This window comes from Colletotrichum fioriniae (genome assembly GCF_027942845.1).
Source record: "Colletotrichum fioriniae strain IMI 355084 chromosome Unknown scaffold_17, whole genome shotgun sequence".
Classification (NCBI taxonomy): Eukaryota; Fungi; Ascomycota; class Sordariomycetes; order Glomerellales; family Glomerellaceae; genus Colletotrichum; species Colletotrichum fioriniae.
In genome coordinates, this window is record NW_027076853.1 from 613404 (window position 1) to 633169 (window position 19766).

General features: G+C 50.0%; 3 protein-coding genes across 3 annotated transcripts; 1 reads left to right on the forward strand and 2 right to left on the reverse strand.

The window, feature by feature from the left end:
- Nucleotides 1–3403: 3403 nt before the first annotated feature.
- Nucleotides 3404–5574, reverse strand: N0V96_011371 (uncharacterized protein; the record flags this gene model as incomplete). Its single annotated transcript, XM_053192216.1, has 4 exons — nt 3404–3752; nt 3808–4606; nt 4858–5414; nt 5492–5574. The coding sequence occupies 4 exons, from the start codon at nt 5572–5574 to the stop codon at nt 3404–3406; spliced, it is 1788 nt and encodes a 595-aa protein (XP_053050380.1).
- Nucleotides 5575–8347: 2773 nt separating this feature from the next.
- On the reverse strand, nt 8348–9637 carry N0V96_011372 (uncharacterized protein; the record flags this gene model as incomplete). Its single annotated transcript, XM_053192215.2, has 2 exons — nt 8348–9229; nt 9482–9637. 2 exons carry the CDS (start codon nt 9635–9637, stop codon nt 8348–8350), a joined length of 1038 nt encoding a protein of 345 aa, XP_053050379.2.
- A 7475-nt stretch (nt 9638–17112) lies between these two features.
- Nucleotides 17113–18078, forward strand: N0V96_011373 (uncharacterized protein; the record flags this gene model as incomplete). Its single annotated transcript, XM_065759258.1, has 1 exon — nt 17113–18078. One exon carries the CDS (start codon nt 17113–17115, stop codon nt 18076–18078), a length of 966 nt encoding a protein of 321 aa, XP_065612155.1.
- Between the last annotated feature and the right edge of the window lie 1688 nt (nt 18079–19766).

Sequence of the window (19766 nt, forward strand, 5' to 3'; positions counted from 1 at the left end):
CATGCTGGTCACCAGTGCGTCTTGAGGTTTCTGTCTCCAGCACGAAACATAGTGGGGGACGACACTAGCATCAACAACCTACGCCCTGCAAGACAATCCAGAGCCCAGAAAGGCTACATGAGGCAGGTTGAGTCATCTAATGATAGATGCTAATGATAGATGGATAAGCAGGTGACCGGTTTTGAACAAGATGGTCTGACCATTTACATACTTAAGGATCAACAATTCAGGGCTTTTGCTCGCCAAAAAGCGCAGTTAGGCTAGATGGCGTTAGCATCCAGGGCTGAGAATTGGGCGCGGGTAAAGTCGGCGGGAACCGATCGCGGGCTGTTTTCGTCTGACAAGTCAGCTTCTGAACATTTGCCATACTTAAATGCATGCCCATACTCGAGGTGACATCAATAGTGTATGTTCACGAATTGGCCTGGAAAAGCTATTCAATTCCGGAATTCTACCTCATTATTGTAATCTCGCCTTCGACAGATGGCCCTTGGTCTGCGATACATTGGCGGGCGTCACGCCCTCGCCCTCGCAGCAGCGATCCCATGCGCCTTACTTGTGAAGCACGGTTGGGAAGTTTACACGAGCATAAGGGCTGTGGATACGCGACGGGTCGTCTCTGTTAGTGACCTTTCGGAGAATTTCAAACAATCGCACACTCTCAAGACTCTGGTAAATCCCAGAGGACATGTCTCATCAGCAGACAAGCTATCTGTGGATCTGGATTTGCCTGAGAGCGCAAGAGATCTAAGCGACGAGGTTTTGTTGGCCACTTTCGTCCGTGGGTTTTTTGCGGGGAAGGTATTGGCTTATGAGAGGCGTCTGCTGCAGATGGCACGTCCGAGTCTGGTGTCATACGCTGGTGAGTCGCCAATCCGGTAACCGATCCTACTGGAGTGGCCAGGCTTTTAACCCGATGATAGATCTCGACCCGATTTCAGCGTCAAATCAGATATGGCAATCTCAAAATCTATCATGCGAGAAACTTCCACCAGTGCACTCAGTGGTCTTTGGCACGTTCCAAGCCAGCCATATCAAGCTCACCGATCCCAAAGATCCTCAAGCGGAGCCGGAAACAGAAAGTAGCGTCGACTTTGTCTTCGGGAAAGACAACAGCCAGTTTGCAGGCTCCCATCGGTTCAGCATTATCCGAGAGTCTGAGAATCCAGCAAGAGTCAGAGTCGTGTATGAATCAACAGCTTGCAACCCGACTCGAAATCAACAACTGTCCGGCCTCCTATTGCAGTTCCACAGCTTTTACGCAATGCTGCTGTTCCGTGAGGGCGTGTCAGAAATCTTGCGAAGACCTGAATTGAGGGCGTAATCACTGCCAGGAAGTCAATTGGAGCATGGCATTCTGAGTTTCAAGATCCTAAGTCTAGGTATCTAGTAGCTGCCTGGAGTAATTTGTAACAACATGGCTTCTTCATATAAGAGCCCGGCGGACTGTAAAAGATACCGATAACGATCTCACCACTGCAATCGATAATAGTTAGAATGAAACTGCAAAGTCAGCACAACTTCCTGTATGAATGCACACTATGATATTTGTTCGAGAAGGGCACCATGAATAGGGCGATACGTTGGAGTTTGTTCAAGTTTAAAACACAATGCTATTTCCACCCGGCTTGCCCGATGATCTATGATCGGCCCTGGGTCCGGGATGCTACTTCGGGAGCGGGGAACGGAACGCCCTCCGTGGCGGTGGATCAATCGGATACTATAAACCAATCATTATTGACCAAAGTCTCCGCTAGCACAGATCAGTTGGAAACCCTCCGTAGCTTTGTTTAATCTGATGACTTCCTGTTCCTTTCATATCAGTCGTCATTGCTCACCTTTCCTCAGCTCATTGTCCGCATATCTCTTCCCGGAAACATACATATCCGAGTTTTTAGCATCATTCCATTCGGGAACAATGGCTCCAAATTTACCCACTGGAGGATCAGGTCTTCGAGCATCATGCGAGGCTTGCCGTGCGTAGTGGATCCTGGCCGAGGAAATGACACGGAATGTACTAACGTCAGGTGTATCCCCAGGAGTAAAGAAGATCAAATGCACAGGAGAACGTCCAATCTGCTCCAAATGCAGGGCCTCCGATCGGGAATGCTATTACTCTCCCCACAAGCCCATGGGTAGGCCGACATCACGTCGCGTCCGTCCTCAATCGTCCCAACCAATTCGTCGGGAGCGAATACTGCCCCGGCGGAATGCTTCGACCAGGTTGCTCTCCCCTATTCATACAGACGCTGCATCAGACTCTGGGAACAGTAATACACGAGAGATTGACGCACTTCTCGGACCAACAAGCCCGCGAATCAGCTCCCCTCTCAATTCGGAGACTTTTGCGATCCACCCAGATCTCATTGACTTGGACGATAATCAAGGGTATGATTCTATCCTTGTAACACCCATAGCTTACTGAAGCAATAAGTTTGCTAACGGTTCATTCCATAAGACCAGACCCAGTCAAGATCTCGTATCCGAAGGTCTCGCAGCTTTCCCTCCCCTTACCTCAGACACTCAGCAAACGACAGATAACTGCGCCTGTCTTTCAGTACTGTACCTCTTGCTTGAGCACCTCCGGGTGAAAGAACACCTAGTCGCACCAGATGATTTTGCACTGCTCCGTAATACTTTTGAGCCGGCTTTACAAGTTCTGAACTGCCAAAGATGCCCGCGACGGTACTTCTCAATCATACAGAACGCTGCTCTGCTTGGGGTTCTCTGTCTTTGTCTCACTGAGTCGTACAAGAGGATGCTTGCATCGATCTCGACAGAAGAGACCAGAGCCACAGAGGCAGGAGAGAAGAAGCGCCTCGGGATCCACGGCGCATTACCGGGTTCATCGGCCTATGGAGAACCGTCGTCCACAAGCACGCCAAGCCTGTTCTCGGTAGAGGTATCGCCATCAGAATGGGGGAAACTAATGCGAGACATCGTGAGATCGGAAATCTTTGGAGCCAAGAGTCAGAAAGATAATAAGTATCTTACGGGATTTTTTGACCTCATGGAGCAGCGTCAAAGGCGATGGCATCATACACCCCCTGCACCTGACTGCCCACCTTGCTATCAGTCATTCTGTGGGACATCTGATCGACAGCCTAGCTGTCTAGCTCTATTGAACAACGCCAGGCGATTGGTAGATCACTTGGAGTTATAGACACACAGGCATCTGGCGCAAGCCCGGCTTCGATGCCGATAGCACTTCACACCCATCGAAGAAGCTTTTCACATGTCATGTAATTCATTTGAATTCTTCTAGCCGGGTAATGTACAGACTAAAGCGCCCGAATTTGAAATCTATAGACCTCCCAATAATCGAATAATACACAAACCAGAAAAGTAGAAGCTACCAGTACACCATGGATACTATAGACAAAGGAATATAATAGGCTCAGATCTACTGACCGCTGTCAATGACCTCGGGGATGTTCCTTTGGGTCCAGGCAGACCAGTCCTTGCAGACATCAGCGACAGCGGAAGGAATGCGGAGCTGCTTGACCTTCTCGGGCTGAACCAGCAACTGGGAGAAGAGACCGGCGGAGGCGTGCCAGGCAATGTGGCAGTGGAAGGGCCAGACACCAGGGTTCTCGTTGGAATCGAACTGCATGACCATGTGGCCGCCGGCACGAACCTGCTGGACGTCGCGGCGCTGGGGGTTCTCGGGGTTGGTGATGGTTCCGTCCCAAGTCAGGCCGTCACCCTCGTGAAGGATGTACATGTTGAAACCATGAAGATGCATGGGATGACTGCGCGAAAGTTAGTCAGATATCTGGAGAAGAAGAGTCGGGGGTGTGATCTTACGCTGCAGGGCTGTTGTTGCTGACGACAATGCGGACGCTGCCATTGTTGGCAAAGTTCTGGACGTTCCAGTCGTTGTCGAAGGTCAAGTCACCCTTGTTGACCTGAAGAAGGGTGGGGTCGTTGAAGTTGCCGCGGAAATCGACGCCACCAAGCGACCACTGAACAATACCAGAGTCATTACGGAAGACCTTGATCTCCATGGTCCTGGTAACGGGAACATTGGCCGGCTTGAGCTTCATGACGGGCTTGGTGAGAGCGAGGTCATCGTTGACGCAGGTACCGGGGTCGGGAACGTTCCAGGCACTGCTAGTAGGCGCTTTGGACTGATCGGCCAGGTCGTAGTAGACAGCAGCGAGAGCGAGGGGCTGAGTAGTCAAACTGCAGCTGGTGATGTTGCTGCGCATCCAGTAGGCACCTCTTGGGTTGCTGTTGTCGGCGTTGGCCTTGACGAGGACGTCGGTTCTCTGGCCGATACCAAGGGTGACGACCTTCGTGTCATAGGGCTCGACCTCGACGAAGTCGTTAGCGATGACGGTGAGGGTGTGTCCGTCGATGGAGAAGCGCTGGGTACCCTCGGCACCGGAGTTGATGAGGCGAAGACGGTGGGTCTTGCCGGTCTGGAACTTGAACTTGGAGATACCGGCATTGTTGGTGCACTTTGTGTTATCTCCGGTCGCAACGGTGGAGCAGTTGAAGTTGCCCTTGCCGTTGATTAAGTTGTTGTCAGAGAAGACCAAGCCACTGCCATTGACTTGCAAGATTTCCTCGATGAGATCGAAGTATTGCTTGTGATACCAATCTGGGAGACGTTAGCACCTTCGTTCTTCTAAAGTGGTGATGTTTGCCAGCGTTGCATTCGGCCGTCCGAGGAGCTCCACCCCGGAACCAGGGGTTCGATTGGATCATGGGACCAGTCCCGGGTATCCACATCTCCGTCACCGGGCCCGGTGAAAGAGCGCATGGCTGGTCAAACCCGGAGCCATTGGCAGCCACCCGTCGAGGAAGACATTGTAGCGTCTGCAGGGATGTTTACGTGAAAAATCGACTTACCAGAGAGCATGATAGGGCCAAGATCAACCTCAGGCTGAGACTTAGCAGGACCATAGACGACTATGGGTCCGAACAAGCCACCAGCGTATTGAGAGGAGTAGTGAGAGTGATACCAAGAAGTTCCATACAGAGTCGCCTGAAACCTGTAAGTGTAGGTCTTGGCGGGAGCAATCGGGCACTGGGAGATAGCCGGGACACCATCTTCCCACTGAGTATTCTGCTGTCTGAACCCGTGCCAGTGGAGCGCGGTTCCCTCAGGACCGTCGGTGATGTTGTTGGTGACCGTCACCTCGATCCAGTCACCCCAGTTGGCCTCTATAGTAGGGCCGGGGAAAGCGCCGTTCACGAGCAGGACCTTGCGCTCATAGCCATCAGGGGCGATTACACCGCGGCTGACGGTGAAGTCGTATTTGCGGGTGACGCCGGTGTTGGGCCACTCTTTGTAGTAGTTGGTGCCGTCAGCGGAAAGCTTGCCCCAGGGAAAGCCGTTGGGTAGCGGGTTGTTTCTCATAAAGAGTGGCAGCTTGGCAGCATTCAGAGTGCCAAGAGGGGATTTTCTGCACGAGGGTTCATGTTAGTTAAGATGATATCTTGTTAAAAATGCAACCAAGTTGTGTTTCGAGAGTTGTCTTACCCGTTGGTCTTGTCTTGGCTCAGAGACGCTTGGATGGAGAACAACCAGCCAAGAACGCCTCCCATGCCTTTGATGGCGACCATCTTGGCAGCTAACCTTTTCGGTAAAGTAAGAAACGAATGTGTGTGAAAAGACTGTTGTCAGATGTCTAAGTGAGTGACTGCTGATGATTCCCAAAAGCCAAGAAAGAGGGTGAGCATGTTTGAGCTATATACTCCTTGAAGGCGGCTCGAGTTCAGTTAGCCAATATCTAAAAACGAGACGGACTGTCTTCAACGGCTGGGGTACAGCATCCCAGTACCGTAGAACATCCCCGTTGATCATCGTTGATCTCGCCCGTAGGCAGAGTCGGACTCGGGAAGCCTATCCGTGTTGCTATGCTGAGGCTGATGGGCTTAACCCGATCTGCACCAGCACTGGTGCTCCTTGACGGCACATGTCCGCGCTAGCATCTCACACATGGTCTAAGAATGGGTGCAAGGTACTAGCCAGGTCCCTGTTGTTCTAGTGTCAACATGCGAGCCCGTGCCGGCAGAGTCGAGGCCGAGACTCTGGTAACTTCTGCGATGCCGATGAGCTTAATTGATACGAACTTTTGACCTCGTTTCCAATTATGGACTGCAGGTTCTGAAGGTTACGGCGACTTGTTCGTCGGATGATCCTACGGGCCTCATGCCCATCAACTACTTAAGTAAGGTAAGTACGGTGAGAGGGACCTTGCAGTCCAGCTTTCGCCTCTCTCGTGACTCGAGGGATGGGGTCAGGCAGCAGCATCATCGGACCATGCTCGCTAACCTGGCAAGAGTCAGATACTATCAGGAGTCCCACTCGAGAGCTTCAGGTGAGCCACCAGTTGGTCGCAGAGCGGGTGTGGCGTGAGTGTTGTTGTGCGGCTGGCTTGGATAGAGTTTGTGTGGTCAGCTACGTACTCGAGGGTGCCGCACGTATGTTGTTCGCACACGGGCCATTCACATTCATATGGCAACAGATCCTTCGTCTGACTCAAAGCAAAGGCAAACTGGAGGCTCTCGGTCTGCAGCTCGAAAACCTCGGTGCGAGGTGCTGTATAGCTCTAGGCTGCACGATCACCAATCGCTGCACATGCGGCTATCAATGGTGCAGCAGATTGAGTTTCTCGTACAAACGAAACGCTGGCTGTCGTTCAAGCCGAGGACGAGAACGACGAACAGCACCCTGAAACTTCTGAACGGAGATCCGGAGGGCCGAGCTGGTCCAGAGTGGATATGGAAAGAAAGTCCATCTCAAAACATCAGAAAACTGTCATTAACTGGTGGGGAGCGCTAAGAGCAAAATCGTGTTTTCTTTCGTGCCGGCCGGGCTTCTTCCCCTTCTGGCGTCGAAGCTCAGGGGCAGCTTTGGCAATGCAGCGGCTCAAGTGTCTTTGCGTCCGAGTTTTGACCTCGAGCTAATCCAATACGGTGGGGGAAACGCGTTCAACATCGGATTGCGTAATTGTAATCTTTGGAAACGAACTACCGAAAGCTTTCACAATAGAAACTTCCCTTCGACTCCATTCTTTATTGCCAACAAGAGATTTGTCCAGCTGCTGACACGTCAGATCCCCACGAATAGTAAAGAGCATATTCAGAGGTCAACGTGATTCATGAAGATGACCTACGACATGCGATATTGACCATCCACATCCCGTCTTCTAGGTCGCGGGGTCTCTGCGCTAGCCAAGCTAACGAGGATAATCCCCCCTGCGCTAGGCTGCACCGCCTCGGGAATCCTGTCATATCGAAGCGTATCGCTCACGCACCTTTCAGGATCCCTTAGGTGCCGGCAACTTGGTATTGCATCGAATGATCTCAAATAAGAATTGCGATGCGGCTAAGTGGTTGTCACAGAGACGATGCGGAAATGCAGTCGTGCGTCGAAGCATCTGCAAGCCTATGCAGCAGTCCGTTCCAGAGGCTCGGATGACGCCGAGTCGTGGTACGGATACGTGCGAGAGAAAAAAACGGATGGCAAGCATCTCCGAGTTCGTGTGAAGCCTTTTGTGGCGGCAATCGGTGCCGGCGCCCTGAAGAAGATGACGACGACTTGAACTTCTGCAAAGGCGAAAGCTCGTCGAACCTATTTCTCCATTGGTGATAGTTGATCTAGATTAGCGCCAGGCACAAACACCGAAGCTCACTTTGGTCTGGCACTAGCATCGCCGACCTCTGATTGAGGTATAGTTAGATGCGAATTATGTGTGGATTGCAACTGACACCAGCGGCCTACGACTCAAGCAAAATCTGACCACGAGTCCGTCGTGGCATTCCAAGAGGTTGGGCAGCTCAAAGTCCACGGACTCGTTGACGTTGACTCGCGAACAAAGTTTTGAAATGCGAAAGGTTAAGGGTTATTGTTAATATTAAGACAGCCTCTCGCTGTTAAGAAGAAAAAGAAACAAGCTTGTCAATCCCGCTGTCCATATTTCCGCTCTCAGTGCGTGATGTAATTACCTTAGACGTAGACAGAGCTCAATCGCGTGATGAAATGGATTAAGCCCCCTAAAAGAACAGAACGCCAACCAAATAAAACTCAGGAAGTCCAAAGGCCAAGATAAACAACCAAACTCAACACCATGCTGTTGCATAGTGACCCAGAGTTCATCTATAGCTTCAGCCTTTGGGCCTTTACGCAATCATCAACGAGCTAGAAAACAAATTACCCTGTGCACAGCGTGTAGGCCGCAAGACAGTGTTCTCAACATACAGAAACATGAAGGATGCTGAAAGACGCTCGTAATCATCTAGAAACCATGTTCTCATCAGCGTGTTGACACAGTCTAGGTCTCTGAAGTTCTGTTACCTTTGCTCCCGTAATCGTAATGAACCTCGTAGAGACTTAGGCATGATGTATCTCCATTGCATGCAGTAGATTGTCTTTCATCTCCAAGGGAATAGAGGAAATCGAATCGCTGTTCAGCGACAAGGGAGAGGGCACTCTAGGTAGTTTTGGGAAGAAGAGGCCGACGGCCTTACGAATGAGACCAGCAACCCACTTGCCCGGCTTCTTCTGCGGTTTCGGCGCGCTATCATCATGCTCCGACTTAATCTTCACATACTTGCCTGTGGTGTAGTTGCCAAATCGCAAGTTCTGAGCCGACTTCGTGGCAGTCTTGAAATCGGCATTTTCGACCTCAAGAAGATCTTCATAGACCTGTTGAATTATACTGTCATCGGCGTAGTTCTCGTAACGGACGATGTTAGGGTGTCTCTTCGACGAGACTGCAGCTTCATCAATGCCGTCGCACTCGATACCCCACTCATCGTCATCGTCACCCTCTTCATGGTACTTAGCAAAACGGCTCTCATGCTCGAGGAGTTCATTGAGCTGCTTCACTCCAGCCTGCTCAAAAGACGGGAACCTGACGAACACGTCCTCATCCAGGTCACATAGTCCACTAAGAGAGCTTGAGCTGATAGTTGATACTTGAGAGACCGAGACTTGTCTGATTCGTCGCCTCTCTGGCTTAGTAGTACGAGGCTCGATTAGGGGGAATGCCTGGCTCTGGTACATATGGGCAAGACCAGAAACCTTCCGCTTGCTCTTCACTGTGCGACCGGAACTCGGACCAAGCAGCGGGAAAGGCTCCAAGCCAGAGATACTTCGATGAGCGAGGAAGTTTGCCTTGTTCGAGCTCTTGGCGAGGAGAGGCGAAGTCGTGGTTGTGTTTAATCCCAATGATGAAGATCGTAAACCCTCCTGGCCCTCGAAGCATGTCCACTAGACAGCCTCGTGAGCCCTTTCGGGGATGATGGGCTCGATGGAGGAGCTGAGGCTCATTATGGATGGGTCTCTGCAATTCAGAATACGAATTGCCAACTGCTTCTCGGACTCAAAGTCGATAGCACCGTCCAGGACGCCAAGTTGGCCGTCAATTTGGTTTGTGGCAGGCACAGAATGATGCGAGATGGATTCAGAGCTGCGTTCGCAAGTGGACGCATGGCCTCGAATAGTCACAAGGCTGTTCGAAACCACTGTTTCGTCTCTAGAGCTGTTGCAAGATGGCTTGCGACCCATCTTGTTGAGGGCGACGGCGGCCTTCACCAGGTTTCGGCTTGGCTTGCTCTTGGACGAGGCATGGTGTGGACCTTCTTCCAAGAAGGCAAAGATGCGGCGGAAGAAGCCCATTCTGGATTCTGCCGTAATCAGTATTCGTCCAAGTATAGCGGATCGCAGCGAGTAGCGGATCGAGTTACTTGTGGGAGATGGGTCTACGTTACGTGAAGGATCTCGGCGTACTTCGGCAACGCAAATTACGGCAGACGATTCTCGCGGTCTCGAGAACTGGGGTAGATATTGATGGATAAGATTTGTAGACGACTCTGTTGGGTAAATTCCAGTGTTGAGAATGGGCAAAGGACCGCGCCAATGGGTTACTGATAGCATATGAGGAATGATGTAGTATCTTGCTGATCACGGCGGAAGCTGGAGAAAAGTCGCGGCAACGCAGTGTTCGGTTGGAAGAGAGATCTCTCCAGAGGAGCGAGATGTTAGAGCCTGTTTATGAGAGTGAGAAAAGGCGCCGCGTCAAGCAGTACCCTTTAGGTCGTTGTTATGTAGTATCTTTCAGTTGTATTGTGAAAGACCCACAGTTGTTAACTTGGTCCAAGGTGAAGTTGACATGGCCAGCCGCTTTTTCCCAATTGGGAATTAATATCACGAGAACGCCTGAGGTGCGCTTTGGGCAACTCCTTCGCCCAGATAGCCCACATCCATTCCACTTCTAACTTATCAATTCCTTTATGAGCTTAGGGTAAGATTCTGGTCGACTTCACTTTTCAGTATTTTGATCAAGTTCAGCTTCGCCGCCCTTGTACCTGGGCCATTACACGTGATATCAGAACCAGTTTTGCCGGTGCGGTTGTTGCCACAGCATCTGCTCATATCAGCTCGCCCTCTGTTTGCGTGATTTGATTGAGCTTTTCTTTCTTCAAATCATTATGGGCAGAAGGGAAATTTGCGTCAATTGCGAATCTAGCCCTGCTTGATAATTACTTGTATCCTAATCCTCATCTCAATTTCCGCAGCAAGGTTTTCCTTCCCCGATGTCAAGGAGCGGTATTGTACCCATTTAGGATTATCAATCCACCTTTTCCCACCCTATTTCATCGCAACAGCTAGCCGAAGGAGCCAGGCTGCCATGTCTACACAATCCTCCAGCGACGAGGTCCATTCTCTGCAAGCCTCCTTCTTGTGCAGTCAAAAGCTTGTACGGATTTCCTCCCAAGACACATCGACTGCCACGATAGACAAAGCTGGTAAGTCGTGATCGATTATGGCAAAGACGACACTTCGTCACACCAGGCATTAGCAGACAACTAATGGACTCTTCCACACAGGCTCCACAATGAAAGGCTCCATTGTCTCAGCTCTGGCTGAACATGGTCATTGGCCGTTTACGAATAGTGTCGTACCAGCTCGCTCAACTTGTATTGCAAGATCACCTCTGTACAGTGGTGTCATCCATAAAGCCACATCGATTCGAATCACAACATGCCAAATTGGACTCGGCTTTGCCCGAACAAGCGCCTTCCTAGCTCATCTTGATCATAAGATCCCTTTTTGTGGATTTGGTAGAAAGGTCTTTCAAGCCTGTCAAGCCTCGCATAGCAAAGAAGCATGTACGCAGGGGGATGCATATGTCCAAGAACCCCGTCCTCTCGAGAGTACAATTGGTGCCGACTCCTCATTCGTCTCCCATCAAAGGATGATTTCTGGGTGTACATACGCTGAAAGAACCGATTCGGAATACGCTGGGAGTGACCGAGACTGGTCCAGTGACGACAATTCTATTACTTCTTCCACGGACAACAGAGAAAAACCAAAGATTGACTGGGTGTCTTACTTTGATTTCTTTCCGATCATGTGTGAAAAGATCTTGTCTGGTAATCAGGAGGTCAAAGACGATTTCAGCCGCACTTTGGTCCACATCACTCCCCAATGCCCTGAATCGTTGCCGATGAGAGATTTCCTTGACAAGTTCGTTGAGGCAACAGATGAGTCCTTCGAAGTGGATTTCAGTCTCTCCATCTCTAGTGTGCAAACAGCCTTCAGAGACTCATGGCCTGCAAATGTCTCTGATGAGAATGGAGTAGGAGAAGCAACCTTGTGCACCTTGGATTCCTCGAGTAGGCTCAAAGAACATCGCAACATGCTGAAAAGATATCAAGAGTCGCATATTATTGAGTATGAGGAGGGTCTCGACTGCGCCCCTTTTGACAATTCCGACTTCTTGTGGGAAAATACAACCCATATTGGCGTCAAGGGTCTCTTGGAGTACTTGGAAGATGATTTTGTTCAGCAATTCCACTACGACATGCACACTCAAGATGACGATTTCGCTTCTCAGCCGACAATCCTTCAAGGTAATCCGGCGCGTCATACCATAACGAGGCTGAACACCCAGGCGTACACTGGTGAGGTTTATGAGGATCAACATGAAGATATCCACAAGAATTACCACCAAGCCTACCGATACAATCACGACGCAAGCTCCTCTCTATATTGATGCGACCTATATAAGGAGAGGCTGAAGGCTGTATTACACCATGTTACCGTGTGACTTTAGTGGACTAGAGTCATTACTTCCCATGTTCCGTTATCAAAGCCGTCAGGTAAGATCTTAGTCTACAGATCTCTCTCCAAAAGCTCCAGATACTGACTGATTCATTTAGTTGTGCTTTCTGCTGCGTTGCTTTGTAGCCTACTCATGCAGGTATGCCATAACAAACTTTGATTTCCAGGCCTCGCGATGTACTGCGTGTCAATAAAAGAAAGCCAAAACAGTCCTAAGGCTTTCACTCATCACCTGTAACTCAGCGACAGTGTTGAGGCTGTGATTAGATATCTCGCGTATTTCTTTTGTCCTTGCGACTCACCATTGTTCGGTGTTTCACTAATATATGTGGACTTTTGTCTAGGAATGCGAGCATTGGGGCAGTTTTGATAGTCAAAGAGTCATTTTGTGTATTGAATAAACCGTGGCATTGTATGTAGTTGACTATGCTCCTTTATTTGACTGCCTTTTTGCTATCTCTAAATCCTGTTATCTGAGAAGTGACATGTGATTTCACGGTTAAAAGGAACCGACTTTATAAAACCACTCTAAGCAAGAGGAACCAATGACAAGCATTGTGCGAAATTGCAAATTATCCTTTCTTTCCTTTATTTCCGAACCTTGCTTCTCAAAACTTTCTTTCCGTCTGCATAGCTATCCGCTACTGTCAATGATAGACTAGCCTTTACAACAGCAGGTCCATTTCTTCTCTGCCCAAACAGGACATCGCTTCTGAAAACTCTGTCAGAGTCACTGGTTTGGAAATTCTTGAATAGCTTCGCTGCAATGGCGGCATCTGTGGTCGTACGACTGGTTCCTCTTTGGGTATATCGATCGAAATGCATGACCAAGACTTGCCAAACTTGCCACACTGTCCAGATGTACTGCACAAAAACGGGCATCCAGGTAACTTGACAAAGGAGACCCACTGGGAAGTAAGTCCCAAAGGCAATGACAACTGCTAGCTGGATGACCTCACGGAATCGATTTCTCACAGGATGTCCGTAATGGCGAAAGAACTGGTTAACGATAGAGGGTGGGCCGGTGATTAACATGAATTTTCCTTCGATGGCCGGGCAATTGATCTCCCAGTCCCGCGTTTCTTCATCATCGATTGTGTCTGGGAAGGGGGTTAGACCCTCACGTTCAAGGGCGAATAAGGTGCCGATAATTCGAAGGACAAGCGGTATAATGAAGATGATGCTCCATAGCGAGCCAGTGATTGCGGCTACGCAGATCATGATGCCGATGCCAACACATTCGGTCAGAATGATTTCCACCAAGCAGAGCAAATCAACGCGTTTAATCTCTTCCGAAATGAAAGGGACCTTAGAGTTACCAAGGTCTTCATCTGTAGCTTTTGAGAGCACCAAGTGGCTAACAGCGACTCTTGCGCGCACCGGTTTTGTTTTTTCTTCAGAGGTGACTTTGCCGCTCTCGGTGTCATTTGGTTGTCGGATCGAGGGCTCCTCGATGGTTGGAAGAGGCATGTTGAGTAGGGCCTGGACCCAAAGGCAGTTTCGAATTTGTGATTCTCTCTCAGATTCTCCTGCGCGGGCGTGCAAAATATAGGTCCATTCGAGGTCGCGGTAAAAGTGTGTTCCAAGCATATGGCCTTGTACAGCCCCGCTAAAGAGTCCATTCTTATACGCAGTGTCGATAACCTCAAGGGCAATTGACCCAATAGGACCTGCCATAGAGTATAAACATGCTAGCCGCGGCATGTCATAAATGGAAAACGACGAGAAATGCCGCTGAGGCCAAAGAAACCTCTCAAAGATTGCACTGGTAGCGGCTTGTCCCCCAACGTAACCTAGCAGCGAACTGAAAGCGCCAAAGACCGGCGCATCGGCTTGGTCCGACATCGTCAATGAGTTTCGTGGTGCGGCAGCAGGTGCGTAAGAGCTGATGCCGGGATAAAAGAGCCGTTCGATTAATTATTACTTCAAATATGTGGGCGATGGACAATCAATTATATTGATGGGGGGCCCACATCTAACGAACTCTTGACCGTTGCTCCCACCTGGATGCTGACTGCAGAGAAGGATTTTCTTCCCTGGATCTGGCAAACTGCAGGCAGCAACTTAAACCTACATGGGTTCTTCATGCCAGGGCATGCTGGTGCCCTACCAGAAACTTGCATGAATGCAATGAGGACTGGTTGCATGCTCTCGGAGGCTCGGCAGCTGATGGGCTCACACTGCATGACCAGGAGGAGGCGCTCTTATTCGGGACCAACGAGCAGCGAGAAAAGGTTCAGCTTGCCCTGGGTTCCTTCCACGCTATCGACGCATACCAAGTTGTTGCGTGGGCCCGGTAATTGGGTGTAAGCTTACGGTTTGACCGGATGCGACAAAATCGTACTAGCGAAATGGCACGAAAGACAGGGGTGGGAACATGAAAGATTCAACAGTCCGAGACGAACTCAACAATGCATGGGATAAATATGCCTAGAATCCGTTTCTTGAAAATCCTCTCCATCCGGAGATTGTGAGGTAGGGAATCGATATCCTGGCGTTAGGGAATATGATATGTGCATACATACATACCTTAGTCCTTTGTACCTAAATGTACTTGACGTATCCAACAAGATAATTGGCTCCACTTCCTCTACACCAGCTCGACTGTCAATGACCATGAGCCCACGAATATGATCCAGCGGTATTCAGACTTTTTCCATTCTGTAAAGAGACGATGAATGTGTCAAGATCTGAGTGAAATGAGTATGTTCTACGCCTTACGGCTTCATCGATGGTTCTATACCTGCTCAGGCTGTTTACGCATAAAGAAAAGGACAATAGGCAAGGGAGCAACCGTCAAAGCCGAGTCACCATACATGCCTCTGCCACCAAGATGCGTGCTTCTCAAATTTACCGAAAACGTCATGTGTCCAATGATACTTTTCTTCAATACCCGTCTGGGTGCTTCAGCTTTTACAACGAGCAATACCATATCCTCCAAGCCTTCAAGTTATGTTAGCTCAGTGCCATTGAGCTTGACGTCCTTGTCAGAGAATACCCAGGCCTTTCTCAATCATCCGGTGTAGATATCGTTTGTGTGGTTGAAATTTCCGCCTACGAAGCAGGCATAAGATACTTGTGAGCTCTAGGCATTACCAAATGTTGAATCCACTACGGGAATGGTATACCGCAATCCTAAGGCCAGACTTGAAGTCTGGCGAGTGATAATTTCCCCTTTTGGAAAGGTGAAGTCTAATATGAGTCCGCTTTAGGTGACATTTAGACGGCCAGGTGAAGCTTCGTAGTGGGTCCTCGTGAGGTAGTGACTGATGCCTCCAGATATGGGACGACTTGGCGGCCAAACGACCGAACGACCTTACCGCCCTTCGGACGACCCTTCGACTACTTACACATCATTTCATTCCTCGTCGTGTTGGCCTCCTTTCTTCTTCCTCACCACCCCAAGACTCTCCGCGACTTTCCGCGACTTTGCGCAATTTTCCTCAGGCCTTTTGCCCTTCGCACCCTTTTCCCGCTGTGAGAAGAGAATCAACCTGGCTTGACCACACTTGTGACTGAGCAACTCTACTTCCATCCTTGATTGATGTTTCTTCCATACACTTAGCCGCTCCCTTGCCGCACCCCATTCTATTGCGCCTATTCCTTTCCTCCGCAGATCCGAGCGGGAAGATCTCATCAACTCACCAACGGTCGTGAAGCACATACTGGTCAGATACTGTCAGGCAAGCTCCCTCTCGCAACTCGACATCTTCCAGCAGCTTGATTGGCTTCATATTCGTCAGTGCCCAAGCAGAATGAGGATTTCTATTTCTTCATCTTGGCTGACTTTGATGGATTTCAGTGATCAACGTCATTGAAGATGCCATTCAGTGGTGTTATTCGGCTAGGCCTTGCGTTGTTGTTCAGGAACCCTCACCCAACGCGAAAGGTGCGCGACGACTTAAGCTCCTGTCAATGGAACTGCGGCCAGCTTGTGGTCAACAGCAGTCATCTCTTCTCCAACGCGTCCCGATCCATTACTTCTACGCGTCAAGCAACTGCAATCGGGCCTTTGCGTCGACCTTCGATTTATGCTGGCTTCACGATAGCAAACTTTTTGCAAATGGCCAAGGTGATGGATGTCAACAGCGTGGACACTCATTCTGTTGCGGAGTCCGATGAAAACTTGCCCGGAACTCAGCATCTGGTGGATAATAGCAATGTGTTCCCGGAATACATCTCTTTCAATCAGTTTCTAGACGCTGAAGGCAATTAGAGATTGTCTGGGCTCTCTGAGACTGGTCTCTCGGATACCTCAAGCGTTGAGGAATCGCGACGGAGCTCCCCAAGCCCAGGTACGCTTTCCTTTCTTTTCTAGTGTGACAACGTTTCATACTTATACACATCGAGCAGCATGGGCCTCTGAAAATCCCTTGAGTCCTCTTGATGAACTTCCCCCTCGACCCTCTCGTCCCCTCTTCGGCCACAGAAGCCGCAACAGGACCGCAGACGCCTTGTTCAGGCCCACACGACTCTTTCAGCTTTCTCTTGATTCCCAAACAGAATACGAGTTTGGCGTCGCACAGCACACTTGGGAAAACTCCTACGGAGATTACGACAACCACTCGGTCATCACGGTTGTTAGAGATGTTGATAACATTCATCACCCCATTCCACCTCATGTCCCTGGAGAGCGCTATTGCAGCCATACCGGGTTTTCCAGCGTCTCATCCATCTGTGCTGAAGCGCGAGAAAAGCAGAAGAGGCCTGAGATCATCACGGAAGTGATTGGAAAAATTGATGAGTTCCTGTTTGACCTTGAACTTGGAGACTGTCAGGAGGCACTTGCTGGGGACCACCGTGCGAGTGATTCTTTCATTGCATCCGAAGAGCCTTTGCCCCTGCGAATTCCGTCGAAGAACAAACCAAGCATCCACGCAAGCCAACCTGTCTACCCCAACGTCGAGGCAAAGCCATTGTTCACCATAGGCGAGGAAGACAATAACCACGGAAATGGACCATTCAATCAGCCGAATTTGCCTACGGCCCTTCTTTGGACAAAGTACAGCGGCTTTATTGACCCGTCTATGGTCCCCGCACCTCTAAGCATCATCAAGCGATCCAAGGTTGATGCTAGCCGCAAAGTGAAGGGTCCCGCCACCTTACGCTCTCGTGGGAACAAAAGGCCGACTGAACGCAGAGACATCGAGCATGCTAGAAGACAACAAACCAGGCTGCATCTGGATTCGCCTCCACTCCTCGGTCCTCTCTTCGACGAGAGCGCATTTGGGACCCCTACGGTTCCCTTTCCACCCACTTTCGAGCCTCCTCAGCCCCTATTCCCGTCACCGAATTCAATCGCTTACCTCGAGCACGAGCCTGATAAGGGGACCGACCTCGACACTGATGATATCTCCACGGCGATTGAGGCTCCTTCTGGTGCTACTGATGTTTCTCAGTGGGATGAAGAAGATCCCATTGACTTCTTGCTCGGCCCCATCGATAATACGCCGCCTCCCGTGCCACCACACAGGGTGCTCCTCCAGCCGCAACGCCCCTTGTTGAACCAAGGCGTTGTACTCGACTGGCCGAGAGACTCGGAAACTGCCAGCGGTATCCAAGATGCAAGCAGCCATAGCGAGGTTGATGCTCCTCGTCCCCGTCGTGTTCGAGACGTTGATGCCAGTAGCAATGGCGAATCTGATACCCCTTGCCCACTTCGTGCTCAAGACGTCGATGCTCGCGTCAATGCCGGCATCGATGCTCTGATCTACCCGATTGTGCAGCCCGAGAGCGACTTCGTGTATTATGAAGATGACTCCCTTCACGAGGTCATGACTGCTGTGAGTGAGACCCAAGCAACTGACCTAGATGAGCAGCTTCGGCTCCTAGGTCCAGTCTACCCTAGCAGAATCCTCCTATGGCCTTTGCACCATCCCGCCACGGGAAGTGAACCAGAGAATGCCACTCAAGAGGGCGACGAGCGTAGTCAATCGACTCCAATACTGTCCACCACTGAAGAGCTCCCCGAGAGCCCCCAGTACTTTTTGTGAAATTCAGCTGGCTATAGTAGCTGTCCGAGCTTGTGAATTTGGTGTCGAGAGGCTGGCCGAGATAAGGGAGAACACTGTAACGTGAACACCAACCGTGTCGGCATTGTAAGATTGGAGTCTCGAATGATTCCGGATGCTTTCTTACCGTTACGAGACCCAGGAACGACTGAACACCACGTGAAGTAGACTGGCTAGACTGATTGAGTAAATGTACCGAGGAAAAGCTTGATGGACACTGTGGACGACCCCCAGAACTGAGAATTGATAATAGAGACATGGAGTATGATGTTTGCTGCAGTAAACGGGCAAGTGGGACTCGGATGGGTTCAGGTAATAGTTGGCTGGTTGAGTTTTCTTGGCCGCGTTCTGCGAAATTGCTATGAATTTGCGCTAGGTCTGAGGCTTGGAGTTTGGTTTTGCAAAGCGGCGTTTCGGTTTTTTCTTCTGCTTTCTGATTCTGTTGAGCTCTAGTTGACTCGGCATGAACCTGAAGGGGTCACACAAATGTAAGCCACCAATTCTATTATGCTATTACACGGCTGGGTGTTCTTCCAAGATTCGCTTTTCTTCGACACCAAACAACTCGTAAATACACCGCTGTTGCCTTCATGTGGTACCCATGAGTCGGAACCGATAGGGGCCCAAATGCCGGTTCATTCTTTTCCCGCTGTCCCGCCATCGGCGGGATTTTGAGAACTCTGTCCTTCATCATCTTCGTCCTTACCAAGAGGCTCCAACTCCTGTTCATTAGCAGCATCACCTAATTCCACGTCTGCTGTGTTCCCGCGATCTCTAGTCCCTCCAACAATGGTTCCTATTCTTGAGGTAGTAGAACTCACCCACCCAAGAAGTGAGTCTTCTTTGATGACTCTTCGTCTATGGCCGCCAACTGTTGTTCGGCTCCTTCTTGCACTTTCCAAAGGATTTGACGGGCGAGCCGGCGGTCGGTAATGCCACTGCCAAAATCTGCGGGAGAATAAAGGACGTAAAATGGGTGCGTTGACGGCAATTAGACCGACTTCGCATTCTCGGACTCCCCATCGGTTCACTGTGATTGTGGAAGGCTCTGACCCCAAAGTTACCGCAACTCGCATGATCGCGGCCGCGATGACGAATAAACCAGAGCATATCAGTACTGCTATGAAGACTTTCTTGTAGAAGGGTACCCTAATTTCCTTGAGAACAGGCAGGGGCAGACAAAGAATGGCTGCATCGGTCACAACATCTTCTCTTAGGTCAGCTCGGAGCATTGGATCATTCACCTAAACTCTCTATATTGGACTTACTGAGGAATGTCGATACCAACAGATTTTGGGCCTTGAAAACACACTTTTCACTAGGCAGGGGCCTCACTCCCCAATTATCTGAAAATCTGCAGGGTGCCATTAGCAAAGCGTTCCCGTGAAACTTGAAAATCCACCACTCACGGCATGCAGCTAAAGGTTATCGTTCCGACCACAGCCAGATATGATAAAATCGTGAACCAGCTCAGGTGTTTCAGCATTCTCGCACTCTGCCACAGATCAAAAGTCATTCGCTTACTTCAAAATTGTCAGACTCTCTTTCAGAAGGATGATGAGGGTGAAATACTAGAAAAATAATAAGGTTGCTTTCATAGACCACAAGTATGCGGTATATGAATACCAAGCTACTTGCTGGAACTTGGAACCCTTTACAAGCCGTGCCAC